General features: G+C 49.0%; 6 protein-coding genes and 2 pseudogenes across 6 annotated transcripts; 3 read left to right on the top strand and 5 right to left on the bottom strand.

The window, feature by feature from the left end:
* Positions 1 to 309: 309 nt before the first annotated feature.
* Positions 310 to 1,536, top strand: YALI1_D35190g (uncharacterized protein; the record flags this gene model as incomplete). The annotated part of the gene is made up of 1 exon (XM_503326.1): positions 310 to 1,536. One exon carries the CDS (start codon positions 310 to 312, stop codon positions 1,534 to 1,536), a length of 1,227 nt encoding a protein of 408 aa, XP_503326.1.
* A 170-nt stretch (positions 1,537 to 1,706) lies between these two features.
* On the bottom strand, positions 1,707 to 2,291 carry YALI1_D35210g (uncharacterized protein; the record flags this gene model as incomplete). The annotated part of the gene is made up of 1 exon (XM_503327.3): positions 1,707 to 2,291. One exon carries the CDS (start codon positions 2,289 to 2,291, stop codon positions 1,707 to 1,709), a length of 585 nt encoding a protein of 194 aa, XP_503327.1.
* A 493-nt stretch (positions 2,292 to 2,784) lies between these two features.
* Positions 2,785 to 4,159, bottom strand: YALI1_D35228g (Compare to YALI0D26686g, Misc non-coding, some similarities with efflux transporters fragment no start; annotated as a pseudogene).
* A 1,171-nt stretch (positions 4,160 to 5,330) lies between these two features.
* On the bottom strand, positions 5,331 to 7,133 carry YALI1_D35258g (uncharacterized protein; the record flags this gene model as incomplete). The annotated part of the gene is made up of 1 exon (XM_503330.2): positions 5,331 to 7,133. The coding sequence occupies one exon, from the start codon at positions 7,131 to 7,133 to the stop codon at positions 5,331 to 5,333; it is 1,803 nt and encodes a 600-aa protein (XP_503330.2).
* Positions 7,134 to 9,641: 2,508 nt separating this feature from the next.
* On the bottom strand, positions 9,642 to 13,494 carry YALI1_D35322g (Compare to YALI0D26752g, Misc non-coding, similar to Saccharomyces cerevisiae POM152 (YMR129W); ancestral locus Anc_2.406, weakly similar to uniprot|P39685 Saccharomyces cerevisiae YMR129w POM152 nuclear pore membrane glycoprotein; annotated as a pseudogene).
* A 344-nt stretch (positions 13,495 to 13,838) lies between these two features.
* Positions 13,839 to 14,658, top strand: YALI1_D35325g (uncharacterized protein; the record flags this gene model as incomplete). The annotated part of the gene is made up of 3 exons (XM_068282876.1): positions 13,839 to 13,841; positions 14,141 to 14,435; positions 14,519 to 14,658. 3 exons carry the CDS (start codon positions 13,839 to 13,841, stop codon positions 14,656 to 14,658), a joined length of 438 nt encoding a protein of 145 aa, XP_068138977.1.
* Positions 14,659 to 14,682: 24 nt separating this feature from the next.
* YALI1_D35334g (uncharacterized protein) lies at positions 14,683 to 15,032 on the top strand (the record flags this gene model as incomplete). The annotated part of the gene is made up of 2 exons (XM_068282877.1): positions 14,683 to 14,829; positions 14,877 to 15,032. 2 exons carry the CDS (start codon positions 14,683 to 14,685, stop codon positions 15,030 to 15,032), a joined length of 303 nt encoding a protein of 100 aa, XP_068138978.1.
* A 64-nt stretch (positions 15,033 to 15,096) lies between these two features.
* YALI1_D35339g (uncharacterized protein) lies at positions 15,097 to 15,352 on the bottom strand (the record flags this gene model as incomplete). The annotated part of the gene is made up of 2 exons (XM_068282878.1): positions 15,097 to 15,208; positions 15,252 to 15,352. 2 exons carry the CDS (start codon positions 15,350 to 15,352, stop codon positions 15,097 to 15,099), a joined length of 213 nt encoding a protein of 70 aa, XP_068138979.1.
* Between the last annotated feature and the right edge of the window lie 848 nt (positions 15,353 to 16,200).

Here is a 16,200-nt window from a genome sequence, read left to right on the forward strand (position 1 = left end):
GCCATAGCAACAAACGAACAAAAACCATAGCATGTTTATATTGTATTAGATTTCTTCATAATTTTAGGGAAACACACTGTATCTTCACTTCGTAGCTACAGCACTTACTAAGCACTTTTTACATCCTCGGTAAGTAATTAGGTTTGTGCATCCATACCCCACATAAAGTTGAACATGAAAGAAGGGAAGACTGATTTGCCCCCACAGCACCAGACAACCAGCAATACGGCGGTTGATCATTGTTAAGCCAAACGATTGGAACCTGATCATATCATATCAACCCAAAACGACCTTTCCTCACGACAAAAAATGGACTACTTTTCGTCACTCAACGCGAGCCAGCTGGATCCTGATGTGCCCACACTGTTTGAGCTTCTGTCTGCTAAACAGCTGGAGGGTCTGATTGCCCCTTCGGTTCGATATATTCTTGCATTCTACGCCCAGAGACATCCGCGGTATCTACTGCGAATCGTCAACCGCTACGACGAGCTGTACGCGTTGTTCATGGGTCTGGTGGAGTACTATAATCTCAAGACATGGAATGCCAGCTTCACAGAAAAGTTCTACGGTCTGAAACGAACACAGATCCTGACGAATCCCGCACTGAGAACACGCCAGGCCGTGCCGGATCTGGTCGAGGCTGAAAAACGGCTGAGCAAGAAGAAAATCTGGGGATCACTCTTTTTCCTCATTGTGGTGCCATATGTGAAGGAGAAGTTGGATGCGCGATACGAGAGACTCAAGGGCCGGTACCTAGCTAGGGATATCAATGAGGAGCGAATCGAGATCAAGAGAACAGGTACGGCCCAACAAATAGCAGTCTTCGAGTTTGACTACTGGCTTCTCAAGCTCTACCCCATTGTCACCATGGGATGCACCACTGCCACCCTGGCCTTCCACATGCTCTTCCTCTTCTCCGTCACGAGGGCGTATAGCATTGATGACTTCCTGCTTAACATTCAGTTCTCTCGAATGACCCGGTACGACTACCAGATGGAGACCCAGAGAGATAGCAGAAACGCTGCTAACGTGGCCCATACCATGAAGTCCATCTCCGAGTACCCCGTTGCAGAGCGTGTGATGCTGCTGCTCACAACAAAGGCTGGAGCCAACGCCATGCGATCTGCTGCTCTTAGCGGCCTTTCGTATGTGCTTCCCACTTCTATTTTCGCCCTCAAGTTCCTTGAGTGGTGGTACGCGTCTGATTTCGCTCGACAGCTGAATCAAAAGAGACGAGGAGACTTGGAAGACAATCTTCCGGTGCCAGATAAGGTCAAGGGAGCCGACAAACTTGCGGAGTCCGTGGCAAAGTGGAAGGAGGACACCTCCAAGTGCCCTCTCTGTAGCAAGGAGCTGGTCAATCCTACAGTCATTGAGTCAGGTTATGTGTTTTGCTACACTTGCATTTACCGACATTTGGAGGATGGAGACGAGGAGACAGGCGGTCGATGTCCCGTGACTGGCCAGAAGCTGCTGGGATGCAGATGGCAGGACGATGTATGGCAGGTGACCGGTCTGAGACGACTGATGGTGTAACGATACATACTATAGCATAACATGTACATTTAAACGCATCTTTTATCTTTATGCGACAGGGCGTGTTTGCGCGCTTCCCATTGTAAAATTACAGTACATTGTATAACTTATATGAACCTCCTGTCGAATCTCGACCTTTACCTTTTGTTTCCGATTGTATTCTCCTTCTCCTAAATTGGCTTAATCTTGAAATGCAGACCCACCAGAGAAAACACCAGGGCCTTGATATCCTGAACCAGATAGTAGAACGTCCGCAGACCTTCGGGGTCGTCCGATCTCTGCACATCCGACAAGGATCCTATTCGACCAGTCTCGAATGCAATGTGGTAGTTGGCAAATTTGATTTCCAGCTCCTGTTTACCGTCTCTGTTCTTTGGCGGCCACTTGGCATCGTTTTCCTTGAGGATTTCCGACTCTTTGATCATCTTCTTGAGCACCTTGACCACCACTGGTGAAACAGCCACTTCTCGACGGATAAGAGTGTCATTCTTGTAGTTCGAGTTGTTGGCGTATCGCAGCAGCGCAGATCGACCCTGGTCCAGCAACTGAAAGTCGAATTCCAAAAACTCATGGCCAAATCGACCCGTGTGGCCCGAGTAGTATTGTAGATAAAAGGCTTCTTCTTTGGCGTCTACCCTCAGAGAGAGGGGCTTTTCGATAAGATCATCTTCAGGCTCCACTACTTCGAGCTCCTCCTCCATCTGCACGTCCTCTCCGGGACGCGTGGCAATGCTGTATTCCTCTTCTTCCGCCATGTTGGATTTTCGTTTCTCTGTTCACGTCCTCGTTTGAAGATGTCGTGCAGTGCAGCAATCAAGGTTAGGGTTGGAGATGGATGCATGTAAGTAAATACTTACCAGAAATGGTTAGGGTGTAGTTGGGTAAAAGTGATAACAATAGAGTTTAATGTTTTTTTTTTTATATAAAAAAACAAAAAACAAAAAACAACAACAGCAAAGACGAGTAGACATTATCTGTAGTTAAGAAGGGTACAATATTTACAGATAAAGCACCTAAGCTAGGCATGTAAACATATCCCTGACGATTTTTGCTCATATGTTCCTATTACTCACACTGACCAGCATATTTTTTTTATGACACCTTCGCCTGATGCTCACACATACCCCTATGAATCTCTTCTGAAAGAAGCGATGACACCACAAGGTTTGTCTTGACTCTTTTCACTTCTAGACTCCCTATCTCCACTACCAAACACGATACCCTTGATTGAGCTCTCCTAGGTCAACATTAGGCAGAGTCAGAGTCAGAAGAATCAAGACACCTCCTACAATAACAGGGCCATATAACATGTGTCAGTAGACATTGTCGAAAACCACTACTCTGGAGTCTCGCTCGGGAGAACCTCTTGCAATCTTTAGCGGCGTCTGAACATTTAACCATCTTGTCTCTCTCAGCTTCGGAGAGAAAGGATGCAAATTCAGCCAGCTTCTTGGGATACTGCTGTTGGTAAAGTGATCCCGAAATAGCGTCTCCAACAGCTGTTCCAACCGAAATCGAAGAATCGAAAATGACAGTGGCAGACCTGCCTATGAAACAACACTGACTGAATCATGACCAAAACGGGAAACTGAAGCGTCCCCAAACCCTTGATTACCTGTGCTACAATGAACTGCGCAAGCGAGTGGTAGGGCTGTTTGTACCGGTAGGTGAGACCTAGACCCAGCATGTAGAGGCGTCCACCGACTACAATGATGGGTTTGAATCTGTTGGAGTACAGTACATACTTGATGATCAGGGCAACAATGAGCAATCCGGCCGTGTATCCCACAACCCACACAGAAGTGACGTTTGTAGCTGCTGTGACAGACAGACCCTTGCAGACCAGCAGCCAGGCGTAGTAATATGGAGAGTAAATGTAGTAGGCCAGTGAATAGAGCGCTACCACTGCACACCCAGTGATGAGGGTACGGTCTTTAAGAGAAGAGAAAGAGAGAAAAGCCCCCTGGAGTGGTACATCTTTTCCCAGATCGGAACGGGAACCAGGAGAATAGGCCCTTATATGATCATAGGCAGTACATGTGGCTGGCCCCTAGATTTTGAGGTCTTGACGAGGATCTCAGGAAGTAAGAGTAGACTGAGACCCCAGTGAAGAGAATGAGGCCTGCAATATCGAACTGAGCTATGGTGACTCGGAAGTTTAGCACTGCTTTACCACACTCCAAACCTAGAGCCCGAGCTCTTATCTTGTGTCTGAACATGATTGTTAGAACCTGGATCGACGACACAGGAATGATGATTCACCACATAGCCCCAGCTCCAGGTTGATAGCGCTGGTGATGGGAGCTGCGACCAGGGACAAAAAGATAACAGATATTGGGTAGCACCACAAAGTATGCTCGGTTTTTGAGATTATAAGTGTCAGCTGCAAAGACCTGTTCCATAAACTGGATACCTACCTGGCCAAACACGTAGAAATGTGGGCTCCAAAGTAGGTGCCAATACTGGGTGAAGCTGCTAGCATGATAAAGCCAATGGTGAAGATTATCACAGAGAGAAGAAGTGTTTCAAAACGACCCAGGACGTCTGCAAACTTAGCCAAGATGGGCCGTGTGGCAATATACATGACAGCCCTGACTACACTGAGGGCAGAAAGTAAAGACATTTGGTTGAAATAAGAAGTTGCAAAGGTGGAGTAGACACCCGCAGTCTGGACTTTTAGACCTAGAGAGATTCAAAGCAGCAGCATGGGCCCCTAAGCAAGCCATATATCCTTTCTGTTCCAAAGAGAAGTGATCTGCTACATCTCTTGAGTTTGCGGGGGCTCCAACTTCGCCATCACTGGTGTCTTCCTGCTGATGAATCGAAGGGTTGAAGATCTTCTTGGTCCTTGTAGTCGTGTCAGGCTGTTCTGGGGCTTCAGAATCAGAGTCATAGGATGAATCTAGCTCGCTGTTCTCCTCGGACTTCTGAGGGGCGATGAGGGCATGCTTGATCGCTCACATCCACTTGGTGTCTGTAAATGCCATTGTAATAAACCTGAATGAAAGAGAAGCAGATGAGCGACTATATCTCTTCTTACAGAGCTGAGACTTTTGTTTATCTATCTAATCAATCTTCTCATGGTATCGTAAAAGAGACTTTCACCTCCGTTCCGAGAAGAATCGATGAAGGGTAGTGTATGTACCACAGAACACAACAACGAGGGCAGTTATTTGATCAGGGAATCCCGAAGTACAAATATCACCAGTAATACTAGCCATTTCATTTCATTTTCGGTCTCTAATATCATAGAGAGTCCAGATCTCTCATGTTTTATAGTTTTCTATACTGCATGCAGTCGAACAACGAGAAACGGAACCCGAAGTGCATATAAGAGGCACGATCTATAATACAAATCGGACTCCGAGGCGCGCGATCAGTAGGCTGAAATGTCTTTCTGGGATGCGGATGAATGATCCAAAGTTACTACTTTTAGTGACCAAGTGGTAGTGTGGGTTTATGTCCAGCAGATTTCAAGGTTACTTGGTCGGCTCACTACTCATTCCACAGGGTCTCCCAATCTCAAGATCGTAGTCACCCAGTCCGTCAGGCTGTTCAGCAGGCGACATAATGTTCGGCGTCCAACACTTCAATTATATGCTCACGTACTATAAATACAGTATGTACAGTAGCCACATTAATTGGCCATACAACGCGTCACATTGTTAATCTATATATAAATATGCAATAGAGACAGAGTCCCCAGACAGAGAAGGTACAATGCAGTATCTTGTAGCCTTCATCTGTTCGTTAATGTTTTTAAATGTGCAACAGTAATTTTTGTTGAGCGGCGGTTAGTCTCGATGCATGGCGGCGTTCTTCTCGATGATGGCATTCCAGTCAGAGGTGAGCACGAAGTAGGCCTCGGTGGCAGCAATTCCCACAATACCCACAATGATACCAGCCCAAAGACCCATCAGCTCCCACTTGCAGATAAAGCCAAAGAAGAGAGACAGAGGAGTGGCTACGGCGTAGTAGTAAAAGAGATTCACATAACCTCCAATCTTCTGTCGGCCCTGTCCTCTCAGGACACCAGCCACGACTGAAGAAATACAGTCAAAAAACTGGCCGACGGCACACAGAGGCAGCACAAAGGCCACCAGATTTACCACGTCCACGTCAGACGAAAAGAGACCAGCAATGGGCCGTCGGAAGAGGAAAAGGGTAGTGCAGTTGAAAGTGGAGATGAGAACAGTGGAGTAGAGGGCAATTCGAGCAGCTCGCTTGGCCGACTGGGGCTGTGCAGCACCAATGAAATGGGCCACTCGGGTGGAAGCAGCAATGGCAACCGAGAAGGGAATCTGGTAGGCCAGGGCCATGACTGTCGACAGAACGGACTGTGCTGCCAGGGCTGCAGATCCAAAGTAGGAGGATGCGAGAGTGAGGATTTCGAAAGCCAAAAACTCGGCCTCAACCATGATGACACCGGGGATGGCCAGTCGCAGCATGGGGCCCCAATTGGAGAAGGCGGCTCGGGGAGAAATGCCGAACCAGCACTGTCGGCCGTCCACAAAGGCAATGTAGGCGATGATGAGTATGGCCATGGCCCACTCGGTGATGACAACAGCGACAGGAGCTCCAGCGTAGCCAATACCGACATGCTTATCCCAGACCAGCAGCCAGTTCAGGAAGGCATTGAGGGGAGCGCAGATTGCCAGGACATAGGTTCCAGCCATGAAGATACCCTGGGCTTGCAGGTACTTCTTTCCACACTCAAACACGATGTAGCCAGGCACACCGAGGGCCACAATCTGGAGATAGAGTGCCGCCAGGGCTGCTAATTGGCCCTCTGGAATGATGAGGGCCAGGAGAGGCTCGGAGCACATCCAAATGGCGGCAATGGGTAGGAAAACAAGAATGCTCATGCAGACGCACTGCTGGAAGTAGATGCCGACCTTTCGCATGTTGCCAGCTCCGTAGGCTTGGCAACACAGAGTGTCGAGGCAAGTCGATAGGCCCTGAAAGAGGGCAAAACCTGTAATGTTAGAAGTCATGCATGCAAGGGACACAGCACCCAGCTCTTCCTTACCCAGGTGTCCCACGGAGAAGATCGATGCAACGGTAAGGGAGTACTGCAGGAGGAAGGTGACTGCGAGGGGGAGAGAATACTGCCAGAGAATTTTGAGTTCCCGCACGTCCTGCGATCTCTTTTGGCTGGGGACATCCTCCCACACATTATCTTCGGGGTCGAGAGAGGTTGTGGAGATGGAAGCAGCAGTGGTGCCGTAGACAGGGGTATCACTGGGCTCTCTAATGGTGTTGTTGGATGCATGGTTGGTAGATGGCTCAGAGGAGCTGGACACGGCCATGGATGGTCGGGCAGGTCTGGGGTTGAGGTGGGTGGTCTCAGATGCAGATTCCAGATCTTCGTTGACTCTTTGGAAGTCCCCCGAAAACCGGTTGGATTCGCCCGAGTGGCGGTACTCGCCCGAGTGGCGGTTGTACTCGCCCGAGTGTCGTTTCATGAAAGACTTATTGTATGACTGAGAGTAGGACGAGCCGAACATCATGGAGTTGGCCATGGGCGAGGCCGGGAAGATGTTTGCTGCCGCAGCCTTGGCGGCGTTACACTCCGGGTCGTTTTTGTGATTCTCCATTGCGTGTTGTGGGTTGGAGAAGGAGAGAGTCGATCTTTGAAAAAGCTGCCAGTTGTCGATGCAAAATCCTTTCACTGTGGCTTGTGGCTAGTAAAGTATATGAGAAAGGGCCTGACAAAGAGTGTTTTTAGTTCGGCTGTGGCTATGAAGAGGCCTGGGAGCGGATCCAGATGGAGAATCAAGGGAAGATGCCTACTAAAATCGATTCGGGGAGCGCGTGGAGACAGTGGCGCACAATGTGGAGAAGGTAGCGTTGCGGAAATGTCGTCACTTGATGATGCCGATAACTTGCACAGCTAATGTATGCAATAAGCTTGCAGCCACGCACTGAGATGCATGGCTTTTATAAGTATCTGCAACAGAGTTTGCTGGACTCTAGAGGTTTGAGGTTTGAGGTTTGAGAGACAAATGAAAACAGTTTGGGTGTACTGGTAGGAGGGGAGCGAGTGAGCTAACTACGAAAATCATATGTTAGCCCCAACACTGCTAACTACATCAAAGACCTAATGGGCCGGGCAGCTGACTACCAGCTGGTAGAGTAGCTACCACATGTACATTCTACGAGTATGTACTGTACGGGCAACCTACTACTTGTACCGTAACTTTGTTGTCCGTGCCTGAACCACGCCAAAGGACTGGACCATAGCGCTGAGGGTGGGCTGTGGAGTTCTCCACATTCTGAGGCACAAAACAACAATGCAAGCAATAAAAAGAGGCTTGGTGCGTGCAGAGCGCCTCCAAATACATACCGACCCATATTATTTTCTGCTAGTGCTAAAACAGCTAAGGCAGCTCCCTGAATACGACCAACACAATCTGTACCAGTACAGTAGCCTTGTTTGTCCTGCATCGAAGCTACTAAACGAAAAAAACGTCTGTTTGGGCAACTGCGGCTAGGGCTGCTCGAAAAGTTTGTCGGTTGGGCCGAGGGTCGTAAGGGGTCACATAAACTGGTGATGAGGCAGGTGGAGGATTGATTACTAATGCACAGACTTATCTTGAGTCCCCACAACCTTTTAATTCACTTTAGTCTCTCTGTTTGTGACGTTTAATACAGTATTTTGGCAGTTCTGAGAACTACTGGTAACTGTCTATAGCCATCTATTATACGCCAAGCTCAGGAATCTGTCTGTCTCATAACGGAAATTCTATTGTTGAAACCACACAAGGACAGACGAAGGGTGGTCCAGAGGAGCACAAGGAAGGTTGTAAATGCCTCAAAAGAAGACTATTAAAAAGAGAAACATAGGGAAGCGTTTTTTTGTGCCAGATGTATAGATTTGTTTGCCAAATTTCCCATTCAAATCCTACAAACAACGACAGTAACCCTTCCTAATTATCTACGTCGAGTGTGTTTCTTGGTATACATTTAGTCTTTGGGCCGATGTTAATATGACAACCTTGTTCGCAATTCTCTGGGAGGTACGTTTAAGCACGCCAAAGACAGGGACAACATAATAGGGACCGTTCTTTGAAACCTCAAAAGCCAGAATATTCTTGTTCGATAACCAAGTGCGTGTCCACATGCACCCGTCCGAGGTTTAGCGGGGTATGCACCAAAAAGGCACGTTCTGCATTGAGTCATGGGTGACCAACCAGATTGTACAGTATGTACGTATGAGTATCGGTACGTGTACACACTTGAGTACCTGTTTCCAGCAAGAGTGCTGTCAGCTCGTTCCTTGTGTCTCTAATTACTGTAATACTGTTGTTCCGTTGCCGTCATCAAGTGGACCGTACAAGGTCATACAACTGTACAATGCGTCGAGAACTTGGATCCAGCAGCCCGAGCGCGGTTATCACTGGCCGGACTTGAGATCGGCCGGAAATTATGAGATTTCCAGTGTCGCTGTCTCACTCGACTGAACTGTATCATCTTTGTCTGGATCTTCCCCCAGAATCATGTTTAAACAAGTGGATGTAGATACTGTACTACGCGAGGTAGAGAGCGGTACATGGGTATGTACAGTACATACTCCTGGAAGACTGACGACATGGATACTTGCATAAGAAAACAACTACAATTACAAGTGATTGCTTTATGTACTCGTTGCAGTCTTTTATACAGCTTCTGCTGTATCTGTTAACAGGCTGCTCATAGCAACGTTAACATTCTATTCTGAACCTCGACACGAGGTCGATCCTCAATCCCTGGAGGCTTCAGGGTTCGTTTGCAAGTATCTCCCCGTTTATTGCTCAAATCCCATAATACAAAACAGAGCTACTGTATGTACTGTAGTGTTATCTGGAGCTCTTGGTACCGTATAGATTTGGGATGGTTACTTGACTGATAGTCATGAAGTGAAACATAGATCCTCAGGCAAGGCTATAATATCGGGTTAACAGTACAATATCGACGAGCACTTGTAGTCGATTTAAACCTCGCCTGCAAAAACTACGTTGCGCCAAACTTACGCTGCCAACCTACTACTTGTACTGTACGTATTACAACTCATTACCAAAGGTCGTCCTAATAAATGCGTAATTCCATATCATATACAAGAGCCTCTAATGAGAGGCCCGCTCACCGGCGGTGGTGCAGTAAAAGTCGGACACCACAATGGGCCGGTAGATACCCTGCAGACCAGTCCAGATGGTGTAAGTGTGGGTCTTGATGCTGCCCACAGTGTGTGTTTCCACCACCACCTCCTTGCCGGAAATCATCTCACTTCGGGTGTACTGAAGCTGGAAGGGAGGGGTGCCTTGCAAGTGGAAGTGGATCTCAGCCTTCTCAGCTCCATTCTCGTCGAAAATGAGCGACGTGCCCTCCTCCACACGGGCAGTAGGAATGGGGTGGATTCGCTTGGGCAGCTGCTTGGCTCCCTCCAGCTCAATTCGACAACTGGAAGCAGTGTCAGAAATGGCCTTAATTGTAAGGTTACCGGGCTCGGCAGCCAGTCGTCGGAACAGAGTGCCAGAGGTCGACTCTCGCACATTGCCGTTGAAATCGTAGGTGACGTCAAACGGAGGAATACCAGTAAGCGAGTACGAGATTCGCTCGCCCACACAAAAGTCTGTTCGCTCCTCAACAGCAGTAATGGTAGGAGTGTCCGCAACGTGCACGGTGACCCGCTGGTCGGCTCCAAAGTTGGACTGTCGACATCCTCGAGCATCAACCACCTGGTAGATCTGCACAGTATGCTTACCCAGACCCAGGCGCGAGTACAACTGGCTCTTGAGCTCAAAGTCGGCGCCTACATTGTTGTAGGTCACCTTCTCGGTGTGTCCGGAAGAGTCGACTCGAATGGAAACAGTGAGAGAGAAGGGGGCCTCGCCAGTCAGCTTGATGGGGATGCCGTCAGCAGAGTCAGCAATACCCTGACAAGCTCGGTAAACGCGTCCCTTGTCCACAAACTTGGCGGTGGGTCGAGCCTTGACCAGCTGTCGCAGCCTGGAGTCAGAGAAGGCCACATCATCTCCAGCGCCGACATCAGCCAGCCACTTTCGGTCGTAGTAGTTGGGGCCAAGACACCCATGAAGAAAGTACTCGTACCCCGGGGGCGTTTGGTCTCGACTCGCACGTTGGCAAAGGGAGTGGCGCACACCTGGATCTCATGTCCTTGGTCTTTCCCCCGGGTCCAGTTCACTCGATAGAGGACAGTGAAGGGCGGAGAACCCTCGAGAGCAATCTCAACAAGGTCCTGATACCCTCACAAATAGGGAGCTCGAGAGAGAGAACCATCCTTAGCCCGGTGTTGCCAGCCTTGACGATCTTGACGGCCAGTTCGAGCAACCAAAAAAAGATAGCGTCGGGGTGATCTCTCCCAGGACAATGAGCATCTAACAGACACAAGTCGGTAGTGGCCAGGCCGAGAAACAGTGAAAAAGCCGGTTGGCATCTCCAAACCTGCCCCCTATGTCGTTCCTTCTCTCCCTCAATGTACTCGTATTCGAGTTCCATGGCCCACCGTTGAGAGTAACAGGCAGCTTGACGGGGGAGCCTTGGGGGCACAGCCACGTCGTAGTCGCCGGAAATGGGCAGGAAGCCGGCCGAAGGACGCTGTCGACGCACCTCAACGCGGATATCCTGCTCGTCCAGCAGAGATCTGCATCCATGGGAGTCGGTGACGGCCACTAGAGAAATGGTGTACTGACCTCCCTGCGACAAACCAGACGTGGAAATCACGTGCTTCTGGTCCTTGATATCCTTGATTGTGTGGGGAACTCGTCGAGACGAACCGTGAACAATCTCGTACTCCAGAGTGAACGGAGGGACGCCTCGTAGAGTGACAGGCAGATCTACAGACTCGCCAGAGCAAACAAACCGCTGCCGAGCAATACTCTTATCAAATAAGGCACCGGCAAGCACTCGAATGGTCTGTTTCTTGGTGAAAGACGTGTCCTGGGGCTGCTTGTAAATGGCGTCACTGAACGACACAATCTCATAAGTGTAGGTACCAGCGGACTGGGGCTTGAACTTGAGCTGGTGTCGCAGTCTATGGGTGGTGATCTTCTGCGTGTCAATCACTTGTCCGTCCCGCACGGTTCGGTAGACAGCATGGAAAGGAGGCTGACCGGTGAAGGCCAGCTCGGCAGTAGCTCCCACAGGGCCAGCACATTGGTCCTGAATATCGGTGAACTCGACGGAAAGAGACGGCTTGGGAGGCACGTAAACGTGGCACTCGGATGACTCGACGATATCACCAGCACAGTACTTGCCTTGGACAGCCTCCAGCTCGTAGATACCGGCCTTGGAGACTGGAATTGACTGCTGGCCTCGAGGAACCGTGGCGTTAAATACTTCGGACTTGCCGTACTCGTCTGTGTGTTTGATGGTGAGAACCAGATCTTCCTCGGCCTGGACCTTGAGGTCGAGTGATACATGGTCACCGGCCAGACGGGCTCGTTTTTCAGCAGAACAGGTTCGGAATGAAACCTGGGGTCGAGGATGGACAAAGAACTCGTGGGTGAGCTGGCGTCGGGTTCGCCACTCCTCGTCCTTGCCCTTGGCAATAGCAGTGTAGTTGATGATATTTCCCAGTCCATCTTCCACCTCATCCACTGTGTAGACCCACTTTCCGGTCTGGCTGAGTCTGGCGTCGAGATGGATGGGCACTTCATGGGGAACAGCCCAGCTGAGATCAGCTCCGCTTTTCCACACATATCTGTTGACATCGCCACTGGCTATGGGAGAGACGAAATGACGGGGCTGAACGGACTGCACGGAAAACACAGAGGACTGACCCTCCACCTCCTTTGAGTACTTGATTCGAAGAGGAGGTACTCCGGTAACCACAAGGTTAGGCTGCTCAGTGCCGCCAATACATCTGTTGGATCCCAAATGTAGAGAGTCGTTGCTTTGTCGTAACTTGGCGCCCGGACAAGCTCCAACGATCACGTCCTTCATGTAGGTTCGAACAGCATTGTTTGAGTCATCAACTACTTTTCCAAGTCGATACAGGCCGGTCTTGTCAACCGGAAGCTCGACGTAGAACAACTTCTTCTTATCGGCGTCCTTCAACTTGTAGTCCAGAGACCGCACGTAGTCGGACCGGCCTCGGAACTTAACGAGCTGGTTCTTTGTGAAATTGAACGACTTTTCCTCGAGGTTGTCGAAATCAATGTACTTGAGTTCGAGAGAAGAAAGACCGGTGGCGTTGAGACGCACAGGAATTGTAATGGTCTGAGCACTGTCACCAGTGAGACAAAAAGGCTGATCCATGGGATTGATCAGCGCAGTGCTCTTGGGCAGAATCTGGACAATGTGTTCTCCAATCAGATGACTAGAGGCATCCTGAAGAGACGCCACCTTGATCTTGAGACCAGAAAAGGACAGCTCCTTGTCATTGACCGTTCTCCAAACGGCCGAACCGAGTCCCAGCGCAAAAACAAGACCCTCTCGGTAGTAGACAATGCCCATGTCGAATCCCAGGAATGCAAAGGACAGCAGAGTGGTCACCACGGGGCCAAACGTGAGCCAGGGGATCCGGAAAAGTGGAAGAGTCCACAGCAGGACTAGATCCAATGCAAAGAATTTGAATAGCAGTCCAAATTGCTCTCCTGGCGACACCGGCGTCAGCAGATATGTGATTTTGGACGCCAGAAACAGCAGAAACAGCGACACGGCTGCCCATCGCTGGTTAGCTGCACTCATGTATGTTTCGGGTATTAAGGGCTCGCTTTTGGGCGGCACCGTGATTTTCTCTTGACGCCACGGCTTTTGTGTCGCATGAAATGTCTTGATGGGCTTGGCCACTCCTGAACTCCGTCGAGTGTCTGGGTAGGCTGTCGAGTCCCGCACACTGTTGATAGGTGGAGCTGTGTTGCCATCACGGCTGGTGTTAAGCAGGTCGCGCCTGTCGAACCGTCGGCTAAACCCGGGGCTGGACGTGGTCCTTCCGGCGCCATTGAGATTGGCCATTGCGTTCGATGTGTGATGTAGATGTGTTTTGTTAGCCGTCGCTTGCGATATGTTTTGAAATTTGGCTTTGCTGCACGCATTGTATATTTTCGTTTTGGCTCTGCACGTGATGGAGAAGCCGTGAGAGATGAGGACTGAGTACGAGTAGCCGCACTCCGATGGGTGAAAAGGGATATATTTTAATGACAATCACACGATTAACATGAGCTATATCTGTTGCTACGTCTCTACTGGGTGTTGGAACGGTCAAATTTTGAGGCTGACATTCTCTACTGGATGCATAAAAACAGGTATGTACATACTGTACCTCGTACTGGTACAATACAGAACTTCGAAGAGGTGGGATGGTTGGACCGTATGAATAATTGAAAAGAAATGAATACAACGAAACAATAATCAAAAATGTTTCCCAAGCTTGATGTCACCCCTCACTGTCTCACCATCCATCCCAAATCTGGTTGTGCCACTCTCAAATTGGTTGACACTCTTGAGGTTTGTTTACATCCTCAGATTTGTTTACATTCGTTAGAAACATCTTATTTTAGTTAACCTAGTAGAGAGGAAGGCTCCCCCTACAGAAATACTGGCTTTAAGGCATCTATTACGTCGTTAAAGAAGTATATAATTTCATAATATGCATAAATAGAGGCGTTGGTTGGTTGGTTGGTTGGATATTATCCCGGAATTCCTCATCTATATACTCACCAAACAGTATTATATAGAATCAGATCCTCGACACACCCTCTCACTCCATGATCGATTTTGTCACAGGGTTCACCTTACTATCCTGTGCATACGTGACATAAACTGGTCTCACAGCCTACTGTATATAGCCATCCCTTTCCCTCTTCTTCCCTTCTTCAACAGTCTCGACCTGACCCGCGAAATTCCCCAACCACACATCTATAGCACAAGAAACGAAGCCTTGGGAGACTGCCACAGTCTCTGAGCAATACCGCCTGATCTTGTGTGGGTTATAAACCACAGAAACTGGGGTTCCGTGAGTATCCACATGTTGTCACAGTCCATCTGCACTTTCTAGATATCTTACCAGTAAGGTATCGGCATTCGTCAGCACCGGTGTTAACCCGTGGCCTGAGAGTCTGCACTCTTCTGGATGTCTCCTTCAGGTGTGAGATGACAATAGTATTGTCCTTCTACTAACTCAGAATCATAATTGACCCGACCATGTATGTCTTTCATCGATGGTTGCACTCCACACACACAACAGCCGCTGTTCAGCGCACAGTGTCGAAAGCCCGACAAAAGGATATGGACTCAACGGCCACAGAGACATTTACAACATTGTCTCTCCCCGTAAGTACTTCTTCTTCCGTTGCACCATGGTGATGCAAAGGTGTGGATAACACTGCGGCAAACAGGTGTCTGCTGCACCGCCTGTGCCACATCCACGTCTGGTGGACTGGAGTGTCTTTCCCACAAGGTCTGTAGTCAGTTTTATGCCTCACTTAAGGGAAGCGGAGTCGAGACTCACTCCAACCCACCGGCTAGCAGCAGCCATGATGCAAAAAAAATAAAATAATCTCACACCGACGAAGAGTTTACCCTTGCTAACATCCATCTATAACTACACTTTCGTCGTTATGGGCCACCACCTCGGTTTTGTCTCGGTCTCCTACCTCCCCGTGGGTATCTCTCGACAGTATCGATCGATATCCACACACCAATCCTTCCACAGATGCGGGTGTGGACCCTCATAAGCACGAGCAAGTACCCACTTCTACCGTCCATGACACACCAAGAAGAACCACATTGGTAAAGTCTGCATCATGATCCCAGGTGAGACCATGGCTTCTTGGGCGTATGCCTCTGGTCTAGCGGGGCACACATATGCCATGAATCGTGCGCAACTTCTCACTCACATTTCGCTTGCTATTAACACAGTATCATTCCATATGGAGTGTCCATGTTTGAGTGCTTCTGCTGCTCTCGACCTTTGGATATCTCTCCATGTGGTATCTTTTGCTGCTGCCTGGTTCCACTTTACTTCAAATGTCAGCTGGCATTTGATATGTTGACGTCCAGTGATTTGGTCTGACCGAGGTCCGAATCGCTTTTCTAGTCCCATGTTGTCTTTTCCGTAGAGCAATTTATATCTTGTAGTCGTACTGTAGTCGTGGTCGTACGAGCATGACCACAGCCCACGCCCTGTATGTAAGTGGTGGTAATAAACTTCCGCCAAGGCGTCATATCGTATGTGCCTAATGTACGCGTACTGTAGGGAAATTGGCGGTCTCAGCCGCAATAGTAAACACTAGAAAAAGTGAGGTGATGGAGACCCAATCTTGGGAGAATTTGTAATTTTTTTATTGGGGAACTAAATCCGGTCTAATCACGTGGCACCGCTTGCCTCTGCGGCTTCTCTCCTCCACCTTTCGAGAGACTTGAATACACACTCATACTGTAGGTACTGTACGTCACCGTGCGGTCACACGACTTAACTTTGCAGTGTTTATGCTGGTTCTCTCACTCCTTCATCTGGATATTATGAACCTTGCTGTGGTTGCTGTTGAGCAAGTACTGTATCACGATAAAGAGGTTAAATGGTGCAGTGGTGTGTTATTCAAGGACAAAAAAATGAACGTCAGCTATAAGCGCTGTTTCAGATATCATGAATGCTACGTCGGAACAACTACCGGTACGAGTAGCGGAAGAAACCCCTCTTGACATGCGTTACAAATGCGC

This window comes from Yarrowia lipolytica, chromosome 1D, assembly GCF_001761485.1.
Source record: "Yarrowia lipolytica chromosome 1D, complete sequence".
Lineage (NCBI taxonomy): Eukaryota > Fungi > Ascomycota > Dipodascomycetes > Dipodascales > Yarrowia > Yarrowia lipolytica.